The 22,197-nt window shown below is 36.1% G+C and overlaps 1 protein-coding gene across 1 annotated transcript in view; it reads left to right on the top strand.

Annotated features, from left to right (window-relative positions):
• The window catches only part of DMD (dystrophin), a gene marked incomplete at both ends in the record, with an annotated part of 1,041,552 nt that overhangs the window by 870,319 nt on the left and 149,036 nt on the right, over nucleotides 1-22,197 (top strand). The window contains one exon of the mRNA XM_079549062.1: nucleotides 16,809-16,955. Within this exon, the coding sequence (XP_079405188.1) occupies nucleotides 16,809-16,955 (147 nt within the window). The remainder of the gene's footprint in view (nucleotides 1-16,808; nucleotides 16,956-22,197) is intronic.

Here is a 22,197-nt window from a genome sequence, read left to right as displayed (position 1 = left end):
TATACATCTAAACACCCCAAATATCTTCTGAGCAGATCTGAATATTGGTCACATAGGCTATTGTGATTGCATTTTTTGCGAATCATTCTCATGATGGAGATCACAGAAGCCTTCTTAATCCTAAACTGATAAATAGCTTCCTAGGGAATAAGTTCCCCTAGTGCCATTTGTCACTGTTCTTTTTAGTCTTAGTTGCTGGAGCTATTAAGGTCATGGTGGGATGTCAAACTCACACAGAATAACTAGTCCTTGATCAGCATTACTGCCTTATTATCACAGATCCTGGGTCTATATTAATGTAACAACTGGTATTTGGATCTAGTTCTGAGGACAGGATATCAATAGTTTGATACTTCCACACAATAATCAAAATAAATTCATAGCTCTGTACTTCTCTGTCCTCTGTTAGTCTCCTTTTTTTCTTCTCACAGATAGGTGATCTGTGGACTGAAAAACAACTTTCTTAATAACACACGTTCTTTCTCTCACTCTTCCAAGTGTATCTTCCTGTCCACTAAATTTAAATTGTCATTTGGACACCTCAAATTCAGTTCAAGCCCAGATTAATCCGTTAATTGTACCGTGATATCCATTGGCTGCTCATTTTGATTGTAGCTCATGGGTTTTTTATGGATTTTGCTTATTTCTGCTACAAATTCAACGCGTGCTTTCTTCTCACAATAAATAGCTCATTTTCTGCAGTATGCCTGTAACACTTAATTTCACATCATACCACAGCACAGATTTTATATTAAGCTTTTCCAAGTTCTGATACATGCAATTATACCTGTCTCATCCATTCAGTACCCTTTCCATTTCCAATGGCAGCAGGGCCACTTTTCCTCTCTCCCCAAAAGATGCTCCTTTCCTCTGATAACAAACAAAAGCTTGATAGCGGTTATGCTATTATTAGTGCGCAACAGTAATTACCTGCCATACCAATACCTTCTCACTGACTTATAGTCTGTAGTCAGCTGATGAGAAATACCAGCAGCAGTGAATGCTGTTGATTTTTAAGGGAACCCTGATGACATTTTGGATTTTAATACTTTCAGACTCCGAAAAATTTTCTGAAAACTCAAAGCTACTCTTTTGGGATGCTGTGCCCAGAATTTTGTGACTAAGAAGTCAATATAATTTTAGTGTTGCAGTTTGTCTCTTGCTAAAAGTAGTTCAGCTCCTCCAACATGCTTGAGAGCACAATGCAAAGTGCTTTCTCATGTCTTAGTGTTATCTGCTTCATCACTGACAGCATGGAACGTATCCAGGTCAGTTTCCTGTCATACATAATAAGTGAACAGCATAGCCTTTGGACTCTGAATTTCTTTCAACCACTTGGATGTAAACAAGATGTAGCTCCTCTTGTTCCAGGCAGAAGCGTGGTTCAAAAAGCACACCTACCAATTAAGAGCTGAATTGCATAGCCCTATTTTCAGTAACTCCGTTCTACTAGAGACCGATTTGTTCTCCTTTATTGTCAAATGAAGAGGGTGCCATGATTCAATATGGAAATTGTTAACGGTAAAAAGCAGAGCAGAATTTAGTGCTGTAGGCCTTTTATTTTCTTGTGAGCAGTTTTCATGCAAGTCTGAATCTTGCTCCTTAAGAACTGGTTGTAGTTGTTGTGGTTTCACTTCTACAGCTATGGACATAGCACCTTCACAGAAACACTAGGAACTTTGCATATGCATTATGAATTATAATATATTTAACGTAAGTGTATCCATAGAGTTTGTAAGTATTCCTTTTAATCATTCTTTCTCACAACCCATGCCACAATTTTTGCTATTTTTCTACAAAATTGTGAAACAGAAAACCATGAGAAATTCACGTGAGCACTGTATAAGTAGCTATTCTTTTCTGAAATGCATGCTGTTTATTTTAGGCTTTCTTCAGCATAATTGCCAGTTGTTGCTTCTGACTAATATTCACTGGAAAATGTCAGCCTAAAACTTCTTTCTAATTACAAACTGAACAGTTTCCGTTGATCTGCTCATCATCTACTCCAAAATGACTTTCTTTGTGCTCTCAGTCCATTTGTCCCTAGGCATCTCTTCTCCAAATGCCATCAAAAATAAAATAACCCCCAAAAATAATTAGCTAAATTTTAGTTGTGTTCCTATGTGGCCATAGAAAGAAAAGAAACAGATTTCACAAGGTTAAGATACCACTTTCTTATAACCACTCTCATAGTGAAGCAGCGACCTGAACTAGCGGACCTTGAATGATCACAGACAGTGATTCATTAAGAAGGAAAAATATTCATTCTTCATTAAGAAGGAAAAATAAATCATCTTGTATTGTTCTGTACTTCATTCTGGTACAGTTCAGATGCTGCTTTGCCAAAAAGAGGTATTTTGAGGAAGTGGACTCTTGCTAGATATTAATAGCAGCCCTAGATCCATTAAATTTTGCTCAGATTGTAAAGTGATGCCTATGTTCCTGTTAATTTTATGCCGACATAAAATTAAGTCAGCTGGTAGAGATCATGCAATCCAGTCCTTAAAGTAAAAATACGTTATTATACATGCTGCACACTTTGAGATATTTGTAATCATTTCCCTACTTTAATGCTAGATGTGATATTCTACCTTTTTTTTTTTTTTTACTTTTTTTTTTCCCCTTAACTTGCCTGATATTTTTCACAAACTCAGTTTTGTTTCATGTGACAACTTTTACATCACCCAGACAGCTTCCTGCATTTCTTCACTTTTTTTTTTTTTAATGTGCACCACTGTTGTCATTGCCGTTATAGACATTTGAAGGGAAAATCTCTGTTGAGTAGAGTTTGCAGCCAGCAAAGTAAGTCTTAAGTAAGCCCTTAAATACTGTTTCCACAATTTCAGTAGTCACAGGCCAGAATATATTTTGACTATTAAAGTATTACTCCCCACTATAGATAGACTCCCCATTATTCTTAAAAATGTCAAAATAACAAAATATCCCCTACTCAAAGTATTAGGATATGGTCTGAGGTTTGGTTAAGTATTACTAATTTGTTTGTCTATCTAGAAGATGACAGCATCCTTCGGCTAACAGCTAAATAGGAAAATACAATGCCATGCAGGAGATGAAAGTGTTAAGGTTTCCTTCAGGCTACAACTGAAGTAATAACTGTTACAGATGCTACTCATGTTTTCATTCTATGATAGAATCATGCAGTGATTATTTCTGATGTCTCTTTAGACTACTTTGAAATGCATATACTTTTTTCAGTTTAATTTGAACTCCAGCTGCCTGACACCAAAGTCTATAATCAATTGGAATTACATTGTCCTACTTGCTTTACTAAGTCTCTTAGTAAGTTCTGTGCTGGATTCTGTGATTTTTAAGAAACAGTTCATACAAAGTAGCCATTTCCTAATTCATTTGCAGCATTCCATAACTGCCCCAAATTGTCCCTGGACGGAGTAGTGATCCTCTCTACAAACAAATTTTGTAATTGTAAAATATTTGTAGATTAGAGATTTTTCTAAGTAAGTTCCTTTTAAAAGAGGAGAGATCCTATGGCATTTTAGAAGACTTCATAGTTTTAACTGTAAAATAAACAAAAACAAATTTCATGAAATATCAAAATGGCCACAAGTTGTTCCAGAGGAGTTTTAAATTAGACATAAGGAAGAACTTTTTCTCTCAGAGGGTGGTCAGGCACTGGAATGGCTGCCCAGGGAGGTGGTGCAGTTGCCATCCCTGGCAGTGTTCAAGAGGCATCTGGATGAGGATCTACAAGATGTGGTTTAGTAGCTTGTAATAGCAAGGGTAATGGGAGGACAGTTGGACTAGATGATCTTGCAGGTCATTTCCAACCTTGTAATTCTATGCTTCTATGAAAAAAATATTTTAAGGGTAATATAAAATAGAACATCAGTAGTATATATCAGAATATAATAAACTATTTTAAAATAAACTTAAATCTCGCTTATATTTGATTTAAACTCATTGGAAAACTTTGACATCCTATACATGTCACTATTTTTATTGAGGAATATTTTTGTGTATTTTAAACTTTACTGTGCTTGCTATGATGAACTTGATGTTTGTTCATTTTATTTAAAATAGAATGAACTTTCAGGATGTTGTAAAACACTGAAGACTCTTCACTTAATCACATCGCCTAATTGTCTGTACAGCCTGGTATGAAGTTTTATCTTTTTGAAGCGCAGCTTTACACAACAGAGACTTTACCAGGTTTGTTTGGTTGATGCTATTGGAGGCAAATTGAGTTTCCTAAGGTTTGTTTCAAATATGAGTTTGTGTTAAAAGCTGTGGAGTATTTTCATCAGGTAGTTGTAGCAGTTTATGTTAGTTCTGCTATAGTTCTCAGTTTGTAGGCGGTGGAAGTTAATCAACTGTGTTCTGTAGTCTTTTAGTCTTAACAGCTTGTGAATTTGTTTTCTCACATGAAAAGAAATGTAATCACAAATGGTTATTTAATATATAAAAGTCATGTTTTTGTAACTGGTACAAGTTAAATATAAATCTGTCTTATTTTGTTGCTTTGAATTCGGTCGCAAAAGATTGGAGAGTTTGCTATAGCAATAAATAAGACAGTGAACAAATAAATTCATTTTAAATGTGTAAAACAAACCATCATTCCTTCTGCAGACTCCTTTTGCAATAAAAAGTTATCCTTTTCTGATCTCTTCTGATTTCGGTGCTGCTACTTTAATTATACTGAATGTTTTATGGAAACTAAATTATATAATTTTTACCATATTGCTCTACCTATTTCAATGAGCAATATCCCAATACAATATCCTTTCTTTCTCTTTTTCTTTCCTTTTTTTCTTTTTTCTTACATAAGATAGGCATGAAAATGATGGGTCGGCAGAGAATTGAAATCTTAGAATAGCCTTATAAAATTAAGACTGTGCTTGACTATACATACCAAGAAACAGCAGCATCATTAAAGATACAAGAACATTGATGTTGCTTTGCTATAAAGAAACAAACAAAAAATGAATATTCTTTAATTACATTTTTTTGAGAATGACGAGTGTAAGCTACAGTGCCTTGGAGCTAAGGAATGTGTTAGGAAGGAACCAGCGCCTGGGCTCCAGCTGCAGCAGATTTCACTTGAGCAGTTTCACTCTTCACATGCGTACATTTGCATCTTATGCAGTCTAGCTAGAGTTGAAAACAATAACTATTCAGGAAGAACTCTTTGAAATCAAGTCTGCTGGTAATTGTGAAAGATAAGAGACTGATGTTCAGCTGAAAGGAGAATGAAAAGAAGCAGATTTACAGAGAAGCTTAAAGACAATGGTATGATGCATTTCAAATGAAGCATTTCCTATCCTTTTTTAATCGTATTTTTGCATCGTCATTTTGTGAGCATTTGTGAGAAATGCTTGTATCTGTTGGTTGATAAAAGGGGAGCTGTAATATTCCCTACAGTACAAAAGCCTTTACATAATTCGAATCTTTTTAGCATCCACACAGATTTTTCTTGCATCTTCAGATCAAACATCTATACTGGTGCTTGTGAGTATGTCTGTGTATTTGCATAATGGTGTGTGTATGCGACAGTTGAAAACCATCTTCCAAAGTTCTCCAGGTTATCACTGTACATACCTTGCCTAATCTGTCGCAGAATTAACTTCAATCTTACTGATATTTCCATGTGTTGTATCCTAATGACAAGTATCTTATTTTTTGAATGGCTTTTTCTTGCATTAGCTTGTAATAGGTATCTTAATATGTAGCTTTTTGTATGGAAAATATGAATTTTCTTATGTGAAAGGGAAGTATTATTAGATCAAAGTAAATAATATTTTGGATAAAATACATACTCCAAAATTAATGTGCATAAGTGCATCAGTCAGTGAAGTTGTTAATAGAAACAACTTCTCTTTGACTTAGGGCCCTTGGGCTAAATAATGTAAACTTTTTCCTTGATGTTAACTGTAGAAAAGATCCTGAGCTCTAAAGAAGCAAAAAGGCCACTGGTAAAAAACAGAAATCTTTTTCTACCTGCAGCCTACTTTGGTAGAACAAGCTATTATTAGCACAACAGTTTTCGTTTAGTCTCAAATTTTGCCTCGCATGAACTCTCCCTACTGATTTCACTGGGAGCTCAACGTCCACATCTGCAGGCAGAATTTGACTTTTTAAGTGTTGGTAATCTCTGATCTCGATTCCTGATAGCCCGCTGAGAGAAGTGACTAATACATGTATAAAGACTTGTCTGCCTTTTTATGCCTCTCAAGTTCAGAATCGAGGTCAGACCAGAACATTTTTAAGAGATTGCTCTTTCTCAGTTTATCAGAATAAGAATGGGACTTGATCTTTTAGAAGTAGAATTAAGCACTGATGTTCCAAACCCGAAGTGGCACAGATAACATACGCAGGACCTCTTGCGTTTATCAGAGCGTTTTATTTTATCCCATTTGCCATATAAGCACAGCACATACAGCCACTGATCTGATAATCAAGTATTAACATTTCTGGACTTGACATTAAATTGGATATGCTCTGTGATTCTATTCCAAAGCCGTTTTGTTTTGTTTTGTTTTGTTTTTGTTGTTTTGTGGTTTTTTGTTTTTTTTTTTCCCCTACAGCTTGGAAATGTAAACACTGACCAAAGAGGGGGGAAAAAGTTACAATATCAGTAACATTATTTTCTTTCTACTGAAGGACCATTTTATTTAGGCTTCCCTAACTCAGTGTGGCTCAGGGAAGTGGGTGGGTCAAGGGAGCAAAGGTATCTTCAAGCAGCAAGTGTAACAGATCTCCTGTGTCCTACTGATCAACCACATTTCATCTGCTGTGGACACATTTCCAAGTAGAGAAAAGAACATTCTAGAATGAATATAACCAGAGCCAAGCTCTGTGAGAAACGTGAGGAAAATACAGGAGTAAGGAATGCTAGAAGTGCAATTTAATGCTGTCTGCTTTCTGTGAGGAGGATTATTTTTTTTTCCCTGAAGAGGTCTGCAGCAATGTTTCTAAACAGAGCAATGTTCACTTGGTGGAAATCTTTGCTTGAAAGCATTAGTTATCCTATTCCCATCACAACTGTGGACGATAAGGATGTACTAAGGTGTTGTACCTACCAAGTATCCAGATTCTGTAATGATAATTTTACTATTACATTGGTAAATCAATGAGCAGAATAAAATCAATTTATCAAGCTCATACACTGGTACACAGTAGAAATTTAGGCACTGCTTGAAGTAGAGAATACAATGAATGTTAGATTGCCTGGAATGTTTATCAGTGACATGCAGCACTGTAATTTTCTCATTTTAATGTTTATGTATTTAAAGCCTAATAGAATTTTATTTCGTTTTTTCAACCAAGGTTAACCCATAATAAGCCCTGATAATTGCTACTTAGTGCTCCTACAGTGCTTCTCATGTTCCAGCTAGTGTGAGTTAATCTCAGCTTCTTTCTGGGACTGTAATAGTAGTATTATCCCCAATTTACAAATATGGCAATTGAATCAGTGAAACTAATTTGTCCAGACAGCAATGCAGCTCAAATTATTTTTATTCTCTTAGGCTTTTACCTGCAAATTGTTTTATTTTAGTACAGTTAAATTGTCTGGAGGATTAAGAATGACAATTTTCATCAGCTTCAGCTGGAGCCACTGTTCTCCCTGCAGATGTGGCAATGCAGCCTCCCATCCAAAAGGGTTTCAGCCTGAATGTCCAGGAAGCTGCTGCTTTAAACTCTTGGAACTATTTCTTTTCTTTCTTTGTCTTTCTTAGCATTTTATTTAAGCATTCTTTCTTCCTACATTAGCCTAAAAAGTAAATTATTCTAGCTTACACTCTACTAAAATCTAGCTTTAGAATTTAATTCCCTTCTGAGGTACTATTGAAGATGTTCTCATTAGAATAAAGAAATCCAGGAATTTCCACTTCAACATTTTGACTTGGACTTTCACCAAGTTACAACATTAATTCAAGAAATGGAAAATATAGCTTTCACCAAAGCACTTCATTCTGTCTGATCTGCACTCTTATGGAGGTTAAAGATTGAATGGACTTCTAATAACATGGTTTGGCAATAAGCTGTGTGAAACGCTTTGTGCTCCTTACTAAAAGTAGTCTATATATACTTTTTATTAGAGAAGAGGGGAAGAGGATTTGAAGCTTCTCATGTGAATTGCTTTAATGTTAGTTGTGTGTAAGAATACAGTCTGTGTCTTAGTAGTGTCTAAACTGGCTATTCTATGGCCGTGCCAGAAAGCCACGTTTTTCTTCCTGAGCTTTGCAGTACAAGGCCTGCCTACTGATGTCTAGAAGCTGGAGGTGGTTTGTAAAATCATGATACAACTGTTGTAACCTGTTATAAGCTGCTTTCTCTTTTTTCTTTTTCTTTTTTTCTGTCTCTTAAATACTATATTTACCTTTAAAATAGCATGCTGCCTTACAGCACAATAGGGATTTACTTTGTAGTAGCTGTTTTGTCAGGGCAAAGATAATTCCTATGAGCCTCTGTTGCCTGAAAGAGCTTTAGGTAAGGAACATGGGTTATTCAACCTTCTGTGTTTATTTATGTTTAATATACTCATACATTGTTTGCCAGTAAACTAGTAAAGGCTGATAAAGTGTTATTAATAGTTTAAAAGTGTGTTTGACTGAACCTCACGGATCTGAGCATATACAGCTTTTCAAGTGATTTTAGTGTTAATGATGCTGAATGAAATCATACTGTAGGAAAAAAATCCTTCGTAAAAATTCCTACATCTTTGCAGTGTTCTCCATGCAGCGTGTCTTAGACTTTCAGATTACACTTGGAAATGCTTCAGGCTTCTCACATTTCCTAGGCACTCCATCTCATGATTGCCATATTGGCTTCTTGGTCACAGAGTTACAGCATGACTGGCTTCGATTATGTGAAAAAAAATGGAGCAGAACTGTTAACAGACACTTTGCCATGTCATGGCTATAGTTTTAACAGCACAAATTATTAGCTAAACTTGCTTATTTACTTTCACTCTCCATGGTGGAAAACAATGTTTCAGAATAAATGACTACTCCTAAGCACAGATTGTCTCTGTTCGAGGATTGCAAAACTGCATATCAACTGTTGATTAAAAGATAAGAGTTTGTAGCAGCCCTGATCTTTACAAAGGGACATGTGTTTCATGATAGATCTATACATATATATTTCTTTTTATTAAATTAGATATACTGATCATATAATAAGCTACCTGAAAAATACAGCTGGAAGTGACCTTCAAAGATCATAGAATCACAGAACTGTAGGGGTAGGAAGGGACCTCTGGTGATCATCAAGACCAACTCCCTGCTAAAGTGGATTCTCTACAGTTGAGAAAGATCAACAAGTCCAACTGTGTGACCACTTTGGGGCTAAACTAAAGTATACTATTGAGGGCTTTGACCAGATGCTTTCTGAGCACTGACAGATAGAGCACCAACCACTTTGCCAGGAAGCTTTTTCCAGTGTTTTCCTTTTCACTCTCACAGTAAAGAGATCTTTCTTGATATTATTCTGAATCTCCTCTGGCTTTTTCATTTTAAAAATTTAGAGAATCAATATACAATATTTGTTATTTATTTATTATATTCAAATTTTCATATTCTTACTAAAGGGCATTTGATTTACTTTCACCCCTTCTGTGTTTTATTTCAACTGTTTTTATCCCTGAAAATCATTTATATTTTTCTCTGGTGCGTTTTTGCTTGGTCACTTCTCGGTTTATAACAACAATATATGGAAAATCAAATCAGCCAAAATCCATTTTGTTTCAACAGTGTGGGTCCCCAGGAGTGCTAGAATCAAATAAAAATACAATGTGAATTTAAAAGGAAGCTAAGTGCAGCAAATTGGACCAGCAGCTGACAATCTCAGGTTTCATTAAAATTTGAATCAGTATACACTAAACCTATCAGAAAGGAAGCTGATTCATTTTTAAATAAAAAAAAAAAAACAAACACAAAACTGTTCAACTGTCGCAGGTATGATGTGAGAGTTGTTCCACCTTTAAATGCTTTAAATACAAGCCAGAAAATGTATTCTGCTACATGGATATTTCTTTGCTTGAACCGTAATGGAGCTAAGGGAAAAAAATGTCAGTGCTGGAACCTGCTGTGGGTGAGGCATAAGAGGACTTCACCTCACTATGCTGCTCTGATTTAGCTGCAGCTGGTGTAAAACCCCCATAGACCACACGTGTATTTGACACCTGAGAACTTCTCTCCCTAAGACATCCCATATGTTCAGCACATTGCCAGATAACCTTCTCCATCTTCTCTCCTGGTTATGAAAACTGAGGATTAGCACAGACTAGTGCTAATGGGACGTACTTCTGTATGAGTGAACTCATAGAGAAACTCAGTGAAAGGGTATATTTTCTTCTTAAGTCTTGCATGTACCAGGAGGAACTGTCCTCAGGATTGTTTCTGACTTCCCCTGTTGTGCTCAGAGCAAACCTGCATAAATGTGTACATGTCTCACAGAGATTTTCCTAAACATAAGTTGATGTGTTGTTAAGGCCCTTCAATAGGCAAAAGTAACAAAAAAAAAAGTAAATCTATTCCCATAAATATTTCAGATAAGTAGGAAATTGTAGGAATAGTGGCTAGATTTGAAAATCATTGTTGAAAATCTCAATTACTTGTTTCAAACTCTGCGATTATTGAACGACTGTATAATGATTGCAAGTAAGTAATTATTAGATGGTCTATGTTTACTGAGTATAATTTTTAAAACAAATGCAGCTAAACTAAGTGCTATTGAGAATATGAGTTAGTTTGTACATGCTGTGTGTTCCTTTTATAGATATGGTGAATGTTGAGCAAGGATGATTTCTTGCTTGCAATACAGCAGCTTAGTTGCAGTCTGTTCTGACAAGGCATTGAGGTTCTCTTTTCTGGACCACATTCAAGCTTATATGATAGCCGTTGAGATCAGTAGGAAACAGTTCAGTAAGAGAAAAAAAAAATAATGAAGCATTACCAATCTATAGTAGCAAAAAATAAATGAAATCCAGCTTACATTTTACTTCAGTTTTTGTATTTGCGTGAGGAATGAGTCTTGTCCTGGGAATAACCTTCCTCTTCGGGGTGTATTTTCCAAGTGGCACAGAGGAAATTAGTCACACTATTCCCTTAACTCCAGGGGGCCAGAAGTTACAGGCTCCTGATTTAATTTTGGTTGGATTCATGACTTCTGTGTTTGGCTTGTTATCAGCTGTTGCACATGTGGCTGAGGGAGAAAGAGGTTAAAAAAATTGAAAACGTGCACTGTATAATCAATATTCCTTTCTGAATTTTCAGTTTTGATTTCTGTGATGGGAACTCCCTGATGCTAGCAAAGAATATGATATCTCTATTGTGATTGAAATGAGCTCGTTCACTGTATATTTCCTCTGCTACTCAAATGATGCATGAATTTCCTTTCATAGTTTCAAGAAACCAATTTATGAATTCTAAACAAAAACATATATTTTACATGGTCCTGACAAAAGACATCTCCAACTGATGTGGTCTTTAAGTGTAAAGATGTAGACTTTTCTATCTTTAGCTCCCTTCTGAACATTCAGCAGCTTCTGAAGAGGAAGTCGGTGCTTTTCTGTATGTTAGGGACCACTAAAATGGAAATATAATGGGAAACAAACAAACAAAAATCTCACAAAAGGACAGTATGACATGTATGGCAAGTATGGAAGGAAGGAAGGACGTTTAAAATAAAACAAAATTATATTTCAGCAAATCACCAAATCTTTGTTTGTAGAGTTGCTGTTCTAGAAAGTGTGCTGTCTGGTGACTTTTACTTCTTTTCAACAGGATATTCACAGCATAAGCAATGCAATGTGCACAAAAAATTACCTGCAAATAATGAGGAAAAAAGGGGCTACTCTGCATAATCTCAAATAAGTAAGAAACCAATCTGCTGGCTCTTAAGTTCTAAAAAGGTCTGTAAAAGGCTTCAAGAGATACATAAGCATGGAAAGCATATCACTCATTGTAATCATGTGGGGTTAAAAACACCAGAGAGAAAGAGCTAAGATGGGAGAGTGAAAAAATTTGGTTTGAAACAGAAATACAGTGTGCAGTGATCAGAACGCGAATGGAAACAAGTAAATAGGAAACTCTGTAACATCCAAGTTACAAATTACAAAGATAAGAAAGACTAGATATCTGCTATAAATGGCATAATGCTGTTTTTAAGGAAGTTAGCAATCAAATCACTTAGGTGAATTGATTGTATCAACAAATCACCTAAAATCATTTGGGATTTGAAATTCCAGCCCCAGATAGAAAATATGAAACTGAGATAATAACTGGTAAGAGATTGCAAGAAAAGTAATTATAATAAATGCCATGATAGGGCATGCTTTGTAGACTCCCCTTTTAAGTGTCAAAAATTGCTTCTTCATGGAGTAAATTCTCAAGGTGGCCACAAATTGGGAGCAAACATAGCAAACAAATTGCTTTCATAATAAGGATTGTTATGAACTAATAATCAGCATGTCTGTAGGACTAAAACAAAGCAAAATGAAAACGATCAACCATCTACCACAGTGATTTTCAGTTTTCAGAATAGGAACTACATGCAGATGAAACAAGCTTAAAAGAAATTAAAAAGAGTAAAATTTGAAGGCAGCGTGGAGACACTGCAATGGAAGCTGAAAACAAATCCATGCCTTCTAAATGAATTTGTAGAAGACCTAGAAAGGTAGGAGGGCTAACAGAATATATAAAAAGTACATAAAGAAAGATATTTGAAGAAAAAGGACCCATAGAACAAATGTTAAGTTTGAGATGGCCACATCACCAGAACCAGATACCTATCTGGTCAAGAGTACTAAAGAAATAAAAGAATGAAATAACTGTAATTACTCGTAGTATTTTCTTGCTTAAAACAATTTTATTTTGAGGAATGGAAAGTAGCAAATTTGATAAAAGTTTCTAAATAATGCATCTAGTCAGCTCTATAGGCCTGCAGACCACGGCATCTGGGAAAAAGCATATTGTAGAAGAGACAACATAGCTTTCATAAAAGTAGGTGTGCTGAGAAGGAAACAGAGAGCATATCAACAAAGGGGTGTTGGCCTTTCAGGATTCCAAAAGATTTTTAAAATGTCATCAAAGAATCTAGGTTCTGTGGGATAAGTGTGAAAATCTTGATGTGGGTTACTTATTTCCTGTTAAAGGTGGAAAATAAAAGTCATAGGTGAGCAGTTCATTTGCCTGATGAAAGAGTTTGTGCTCAGGAAGGATTACTCTGTCCAATATGCATGTAAAGGAGCTGTAAAGAGAATGGATGATGCAGTGACACATCTTGTTGATGATACAAACCTACTTAAAGTCCTTTAGGTAAGGATGGTTTGCAAACAGCTATAGAAAACTCCTAAGTATTGACTGGCAGTAAAGTGGCTGCAGTGAAAATTAGTGTTGATAAATGTCAAGCAATGCGTGAAGGAAAGGAATCCCAACTTTATATGCACAGTAATGAGTTCTCATTTAGTTCTTTTAAACATTCCTTTAAGCACTCATGAGAGAGATCTTGAAATTGTAAGCCCTGGTTCTCTGAAAACATCGCTTCAATACCCAGCACTGTTCAGAGTGCCAAATCAAATGCTAGGAATTCTTGGTAAAGCAGAAAATATCATTATACTATGATATAAGACTCTGTAGATTGTGGGCAGTGATCCAGTCCACCACTTAAAAAAAGCATAGTGAACCAAAAGTATGGAAACCTCCTGCACAAAACCAGAATAAATAGATCAGGAATGTGATATGTCTTGTGTTATTTTGTATCTGCCAGGTAGGCGTCTATGTATGAGCTAGCAGTCTGGTCTCCCAGTATAGTTTATGAAAATCTCAGGTTAGTCACTGCAATTTAGAATGTGATTCATGCTGTCTGATCGCAAAAGCTTGCGTTTCGTTCAACGCCTGTTTTAGTTTGCTGCTGAGTATAAGGGGACTATGTAGTGAGTGAAGAAAAATCTTAAGTAATAGGTTAAAAAAAAGCAGAAGGTGGTTCTTCAACCTAAAGTTTGAGCTTATAGACTATTTTGGATTCTTATATTTTGTGTTCAACAATCAAATAGATAATGTAAGAGAAATCCATCAAGATCTGATTGACAAACAAATAGAACTTCTGGCTCCAGTATCTTTGAGCATAAATTGAGCAGAACAAGGAGCAGAGAAGCTTATGCTTTCTCTTGCCAATCCTTCTTCCCCAAGTAAATATGCCAAGGTTGCTCCAAAAGTAATGCCTCCCATTTATTTCTATGTAAATTACAGCAGGTACAAAGAGCACAATAACTATAAAGCAAATTCCCAGCTACAAAACATTGTTTTTCAACATAATAGCCACCAGGAGCTATGCCTTTTCACCAGTAATGAACAAGAGCCTGCATGCTGTGCTTGTAAAAATCTGGACCAATGGAGGTGACCCACTGTCACCACTGCTGAAATGCACCACCCACCATCTCACTGTGCTCACATCCATTGTGCTCACATCCAGTGTTTGGTATCCATAAATATTCAGCAAATGGCAATGATTGTCAATGGCTGAGATTTCTTCCATGGAGGAACTGAATAACATACCTTTGCTTCATGCGCACTTCCATGGCAAATGACAATGTGTCAGACTCCCTCTGCTGCCATCTGTCATATGGCAAGAAAATGTAATGGAATATTGGTGGGAAGGTTCAACCTCTACTGACACACCATCAACATCTGCCTCTGGCATCGTGGGAGGCATTACTTTCAGAGCAGCCCCCAGGTGCTCTCAGAGATAGGACTGAGTGAGCTGACCTTGTCTACTGACTGATTATGGCCACTGTTAGGTTCTAGACTTGTGGTATTTGGCTGGTATCTGTGCTATATCTTCTACAGTTCTTGCTAATTTTCCAAAGCATTTTAAAATATTTTCTAACAGAACAGTATGGATCATTTAAAATCCAATCTACCACCTACAGCATCTCATACCATTGAAATTCTTCCTTGCATAAGGACAGTCATAATGAAAATAATTTGGGGCTGTTTTTCCTTTTGCTGTTCACACTGAGAATTCATTTACACCCTGAGCTATTTAATTCAAAATAGGTTCGAATAGGTCTCTCCTTGTGATAGTGGAACATGACTCACCATGTATATTTGTTTTTAAATTGCCAACTCTATAGTTCTGCAATTTTTTTCTGCTATAAACCTGTGGTGGGTTTAGTTTTCTTTGTGTAGAAGGAAAAAAAATAATAGAAAAGTTAATCAGTCCTACACTATGCAAACCAAATATTAAAAACATAAATATTACGGTAAAGCATTTCAATCATATTGATGAAAATCAGAATCAACTAGAAATTCCAAATTACTGCCTCTATAGCTGAAAAGTACTATACAAGATACAAAAATGATTACTATTTCTTTCTTTTTCTAAAAAGAATTCCTAGTAAATTTCAGTCTCTAACGCAGAAATAAAAACCAAGCTTGAGAATCGTGTATGTTGGCTGGTGAACTGTTTGTCCACAGGAAGGTTTGTTTAGTGTATTGCTACAGTCGTTGATTTTTTTAATCAGACAATATCACATGCTGAATCTTTGTATGGATTTTTTCTTTTCTGTCTTCAGTTTTAAATGGTAAGATTATTTGCATTGACTAACATTCACTTGTTTCTTACATTTTGATTTGTATAACTAATGAAAGTGCTAGTAAAAACTCAGGCAGAATAGCAATAGAATGCATAATGTAAATTTTAAAGATGATGAAAAAGCTTTTTCATTTTTTTTTTGTTGAAAAATTAGCATATCACTGCAAAAATCAGTATACAGCAGAAAAAAAATAAAAAGTAATTAAAAAGGAAATAACTTCTCAAATAGGGGAGGGGACAGGTTTGCATTTTTTCCGTATATTTCTGTGATTTCTGTGATTTCTTTTTGTTTTCTTATGTCTTACCTCTGTTCCTAAGCATTCCCTCTTTGTAAAGTAAGGTATAGTCACTAAAAGATGTTGACTAATCGTGACAGATCTTCTGTTTCACCTTAATTCGGATATAATGGTTGATTTACACAGTCATTTGTGTCAACCTTAGGTGATACTAGTATTTGCAAATCAACATTTCAGATTGAAATAACTGGTCTGAAATCTGCCAGATACTTCAGTACATGCTCAAAAACAAGCAGTTTTTAGGCTTAAGCCTATGTGATTTGCCTGAACAATGAAGTGTGATCCTTTTGCCATAGAAATTAATAGCAAGTGAACAAGGCTTAATGCAGGAACTGCCTTAGAATATATTGCATTGCCAGAACTGATTTTTGCAGCAGGTGCTTTCTATTTATTCTGACAGTGTTTTATTTTTATATACAATTGGGTGTTGGTAATGTTAGATAAGAGTTGCTCTCTTCATAAAGCATGAGATACTCGAGATAAGATCATAAATGCAGAAAAGTCTGCAAGGGTTTTTAGCATCTCTTTTCTTTTTTTATTCACTCAAATTGAGAAGTGTTTTTCCTCTGCTTTCATATGTTAAACAGCATTTGTCCATCCTGAGGAACACATGCTGTGCACATGTAAACAATGAGACAGAGAGAAGCATGCCCTACAGTGCACAGCCCAGTGGGTGTTCTGCTTAGGGATTTAATTTAACTAGCCAGAAATTATAGTGAAGGCTCCAAATTGCTACCAATTCCTGAAATGCTGGACCCTACCCTTTAGACCTAGAGCTCATAGCAAGTATATTAGATGACTGTTATCTCTCTGAAGGTCGGTACATGCCTTCCTTTCAGCTTGACAGGGAACTCCTTTGCCTTGTTAATCAGCTGGTAGCAGACCCCATCATTTTGGAAGTTATCACTTATCTTTTTTTATGGTATTTAATTTGTACAGGTTTATCGAGCAGAAATGGTGCCCCTTAAAGAGAAAGTGCATCAAGTCAATGAGCTGGCTCACCGGTTTGCTCCTCCTGATATTCAGCTCTCCCCATACACTCTCAGCTGTCTGGAGGACCTGAACACAAGGTGGAAAGTGCTACAGGTAGGTCTCCTGTGACTGCTTTCTTTATGCTGCATTTAATTTATTTTTCTTCTATGTGGTTGTTTTCTCCCTGGGCACTAAACGGTCACCAAAGGAATGAAAGAGGAAAGAGGTCAGTATTGGAAAAGCAGTTTCAGCAAGGCTATTCCTATAAAAAAAAAATAAAAGTGAAAAAAGCAAGGCCAAATGCAAGTTGTTGCACTCAGAGCAATCCCAGATATGTGTACAGACTCATTGAAAGCAGCTCTGTGAAAAAGGACTTGAGGGTCATGGACAATGAAAAGCTGATCATGGGCCAAGAGTGTGCTCTTGCAGCCTAGAACGTCAACAATATCCTGGGCTGCATGAGAAGAGAGATGGTCAACAGGGAGTGGAAGGGGACTGTCCCTCTCTGCTCAGCCCTCATTTGGCTCCATCTGGAGTACTGTGTCCAAGTCTGAGGCTACAGTAGAGAAGGAATGTGGAGTGGATCCGGAGGAGGGCCACAAAAGTGATCGGAGGCTGGAGCGCCTCTTTTAGGAAGAAAAGGTAAGGGAAGTGGTCTTGTTCAGCTTGTAGAAGGCTCTGGGGAGACCTCATTGTGGCCTTCCAGTACTTGAATAGAAGTTAAAAGCAGGAGAGGGACCAACTTTTTACACAGTCTGACAGTGAAAGGACAGTGGGAATGGTTTTAAACTAAAAGATGGGATATGTAGATTAATGTTAGAAGGAAATTTTTTACTCAGAGCGCAGTGAGGCACTGGCGCAGCTGCCCAGAGAAGCTGTGGTGCCCCATCCGTGGAGGTGCTCAAGGCCAGGTTGGATGGGGCCATGGGCAGCCTGAGCTGGTGGGGGGCAGCCCTGCCCATGACAGGGGTTGGGGCAGTGTGGGCTTTGTGGTAACTTCTAACCCAAGCCATTCTGTGCTTCTATGATTCTGTGAAACATGCTAATGTATTCTCTTAATTTCTGGATTCTTTTATCCAGAAGTAAAATCAGTTAAGCCAGTTTTTCAGACAGTTAGAATTTTCATATGGATAAAATACTTAGAAGTTTATTTATCTTTTAATATTAATATTTAGAAAATCTTGCTGTGAAATATGTCATGGGATAACATCTTTCAAGTGACTTATCCATGTGTTATTTAAATTTTTATGGTGTATTTGTCCTGCATATGAATAGAAGATATTGGTACTGCCAAGTCTAATAGTCAAAAAGAGATTATTATTTCTTTATTCTTCTCCAAAATGAATCTTGCATTTCTGTGACATCTCCAGTTTATCAAAGTTAATGTAAATATTAACAGCAGAATTTTTGTTTTTTTCTACTTTTTTCATAAATCAGCAGCTTGCCATGAGAGTGCTAGGTTAAGTAAAAGATAATTCTTGATCTTTGCTCATCAGTATCTGATTTATCTTACATTCTCAGGGTAGGCTTAAGGTAACATTATTAAAGCAGATGAACAGAAATCTAGAAGATAAAATAAATGTTCCTCTAATTTTTATCCACATATGTGAAAAAATTACTTGTATTTCCAAAAAACAGCAGCTAATTAGCTCAATACGCCAATTCATAGAGAAATACCTTCTTTTAGCTAACAAAATAACTAAGTTCCAGTGGTTTGCTGAAATATGCTTCATTTTCCTTTAGGAAAAGGGAAAATGGGAAGATTTTTCAGAGTGAGAGCATATAGTATGTGAAAAAGTCAAACAAATCTGAGAGGAAGTCTGATATAAGCATTTTGTTGTTATCTTTCATGAAAGCATTAGGCAGAGGGCCAACTTGACATTGTAGACTATTTTAAAGCATATGAGGGAAACCAGTTGTTCACACACATTTCATAGATAATATGCTCTTTTTCCAACAAGTGCAGGAAGCATTGTGAAGTTAGATCCTTGGAGACAGTGTGTCAGAGTGGGATGTTAGAGCTGATAGAACTGGTGGTAATTTGGAGTTTTGCAGTTTACTGTCTTCTTTCGTATTTACTTAAATGTACTCTGGAAGCTATTGGATAGCAAGGTGAAAACAATCCAGTACAACTCCAAACACATCTTGAGGGGAAAAAATGTAGGCTATTTTGAAGGATTATCATGTATAAAAGGCCAATATGTGACCCCTGGGAAGAAGAGGATCTATGTTCCTATGATTTATTTTTTCTACCTGAAAAAGGAACAGAGTTTCTGATACAGAGCTCATTTGTTTTCTGCGTATAAAGTCTAGTGGATGTTTGCATTGACAGTCACTCATGAGGGCACTTCTTAGAGTGTTACATTTTCTGTCTTAGGGTCAGGCTTAAGTATGTATGAAATAAACTTGAAATTTTGGTCCTGCAATAAGGAAATCAAAGATAGAAATGATTTTTTATGTGTCCTACAAAATTGTTCTATTTCCAAGATAGGTTTGTATTTTGTGTTTCCGGTTTTCAGTTCGATTACAACTTTTTTCTCTCTCTCCCTCTCCCTTTCCTTATTCTTCTCCATCCCCTCCTATCCATTCCCCTTCTATGTGTTCTGTTTTTGTCAACGTATACAGGAATATTCCTAGAAAAAATGTACGTTAAGGAGGGTGTAACTACAAGTGAGTGTGACGCAAGCAGAATTTTAAATTTCAAGATTGTCTCTGTTGGAGATTATTACACACTCAACAAAGGGAGAGCTGCCTTCAGGCCCCAGCTCGCTGCTAGGCAGCCCCTCAAGGCATACCAGGAGGTCACTGGTCAAAGATGGTGCAGTGAGGTTTGTAGGCAAAATCTCTGACACAAACAGAATTCCTCAGTATATCACAGGAAACCTAGCTTCAAGTTACTGAGAAAGATTATTTTAAATCTAACCACTTATGTTCTTAAAAGCAAAAAGGGAAATCCTTATTTTCCTGAAGTAAATGTGGAGTTGTGACAGTGTCAGAGTCCTGCTGGCCTCCAAATATAAAGGTCCCAACAAATACTAATGATATGTGCCTTCCAGTCTTCATTCAGATCCAGTGAATCTCCAAACAATTGAGTCATTCTGTTCCCACCCCTCACTTGACAGGTGGATGGGCACCAGGGCAAGCAAGTTATATCAAAATGTCAGTTGAAAGCAGCACTGACTTATTATAACAGAGTTTAAATTTAGGATTCTTTCTCATCTCTCTTCCATGCCTTCTCCAACCAAAAAAAAAAAAAATCCTCAAAAAAGAAGCAAAGTAGCAACCATATATACCCATAAATGAAATGTTCATTCATGACTGTCACTGTTGAAATAAGTTTTCCAGATTTTCACAGAATCATAGAATGTATCGTAGAATCATAAAGGTTGGAAAGACCAATAAAATCATCTAATCCAACCATCAACCCATGCCTGTGACCGCTTCAGACCATGTCACTCTGCAACATCTGCGCGTTTCTTGAACACTTCCAAGGGTGTTGACTCCATGACCTCCCTGGGCAGCCTGTTCCAATATATGTATGTTTAGCATGGTGATGGTCTCAAAAGATATTCTTTAGATCTAATCACGTCATTAAGGTTTGAATATGATTAAGGGTATTCTCATATCATTTTGTCCAAAAGAAACAAACAAAACCCCTCTTCTAGTTATTTATAGTTGACTTTTTGAAATTGACAGTCACTGTATGTGAATCTCATACATGAAAGTTGTAGTCATGTGCTTCTATGGAAAATCTTCCCTACTGTTCTGTGCATCTAACATTATTAAAAGGAAAGCTACTTACTCCAGACAAAGCAGCAAGTATAAACTAAGGCTATATTAAAAGTGGTTAAATAGAGTGGCAGATGAGTCAACAGTAATAAGGCAGATATTTTTTCCTCTTCAAGAGACAGAAAAAGTCACATATGTATGAAAGTTTCATATAATAAGGATTCAGATTTCTGTGTTCATTATGTTTCTATCATCTTAGCAGTTCTTCTCATTTTATTTGTTCATTTTAATAACTGATTTTCATTTGTGTGCTTTTCCTCTGTTTTTAACTGTCTTTTGATTAATGTCATTTTAAATAGTTGATGAAAGCAAGAGACAACATTTTCTGGGGCCAAAATTCAGGCTCATCTATAATTAGACTAATAAGACATTGCAATCATAGTTCTTTTCAATCTTGAAATTTGAAACTATTATTGTAGTAGTTGCAGGTTCCCTCTTCCCAGCAGAGGGAGATTTTGATCTTTTTGGGAAGTTGAGTTTTTCCATCAGACTCTTAAGTAAAAACGTTGTTTTGTATATTCCACGACAAATGGAATTTCTGCCAAACACACAGCTGTCGTGGTTCTTTCATGGCCTCTATTTAATTGGCTATTCCGCTTGGCTTTAGAAGTCATATACCCATGGTTGTTTTTTTTCATTTCTGATGGCTCAGTTTTGTCTAATGTTTGTCTGCATAAATACGCGTATGGATCCTATTTATTTATTTATATGCTAACAAGTAGAGAAAGGATAGCTATCTGTATTGGGATTCAATGTGTGTCAGAAACTGGAAAGCTTCCTTAATAAATTAGGAGGATATCATCATTGTTCTTTGTGGCATGTTTAGAGCAGTCAGTGAAAGGATGTGTCTAAAATTATAAATAGGCATGATAATCATCAACAGGCCATGCCAACTGGAAAAAAAAAAAAAAAAAAAATTAAAAAAAGGTCAAAGTTGTGATGTTCTATGTGATGAATTTCAGTTTGTTGAAACAGCAGGTGTTTTTGTTATGGGACATACATCCGTTTTAAAGTTTTGTGATTCCTTCACTTTGAAATTTTGTCCTCTTTCAAGGTTTGTTTTGAAGAACCAAGTAGACGCGCAATGATTTACCCTATTTCATATTTTCATATCCATATTCAAATTTCTTTTGGTATGTTTTTTCCTGTACATGTGTGTTTTTATATGTAATATTAAAAAAATGAACAAACATTGACATACATGGTTTGTAAGTACAAAGACAAGCACAGAAAACGTAGGAATTTCAATAAAATGTCTTACATGGACAGCCTTATTATCCTGTTGTAGAATCTTTGCATATGTCCTATATTGTGTAAGATTTCTGGTTTATCTGATTGTTGGATAAATAATAGGAAGAGAATGGGCTTAGTATTTGATATCCATTACTCTTGTTTCCCTACAAAATGAAACTTATGCAGTATACTTCCACCTGTCAGCAGTTATAGATTATGTTTGGCAGCATACATCTGTATGAGTCACACCACAATATATTTAGGGTACTGTGCAAAACTGAGGTAATGATACTGTAAAAAATGTATTAACTGAAAACCAACATACACTAGTTCT

The sequence above is a fragment of the Tetrao urogallus genome (genome assembly GCF_951394365.1).
Source record: "Tetrao urogallus genome assembly, chromosome: 1".
NCBI classification, from domain to species: domain Eukaryota; kingdom Metazoa; phylum Chordata; class Aves; order Galliformes; family Phasianidae; genus Tetrao; species Tetrao urogallus.
The sequence above is the reverse complement of the archived record's forward strand: the minus strand, read 5'-3'. Positions and strand labels throughout refer to the sequence as shown.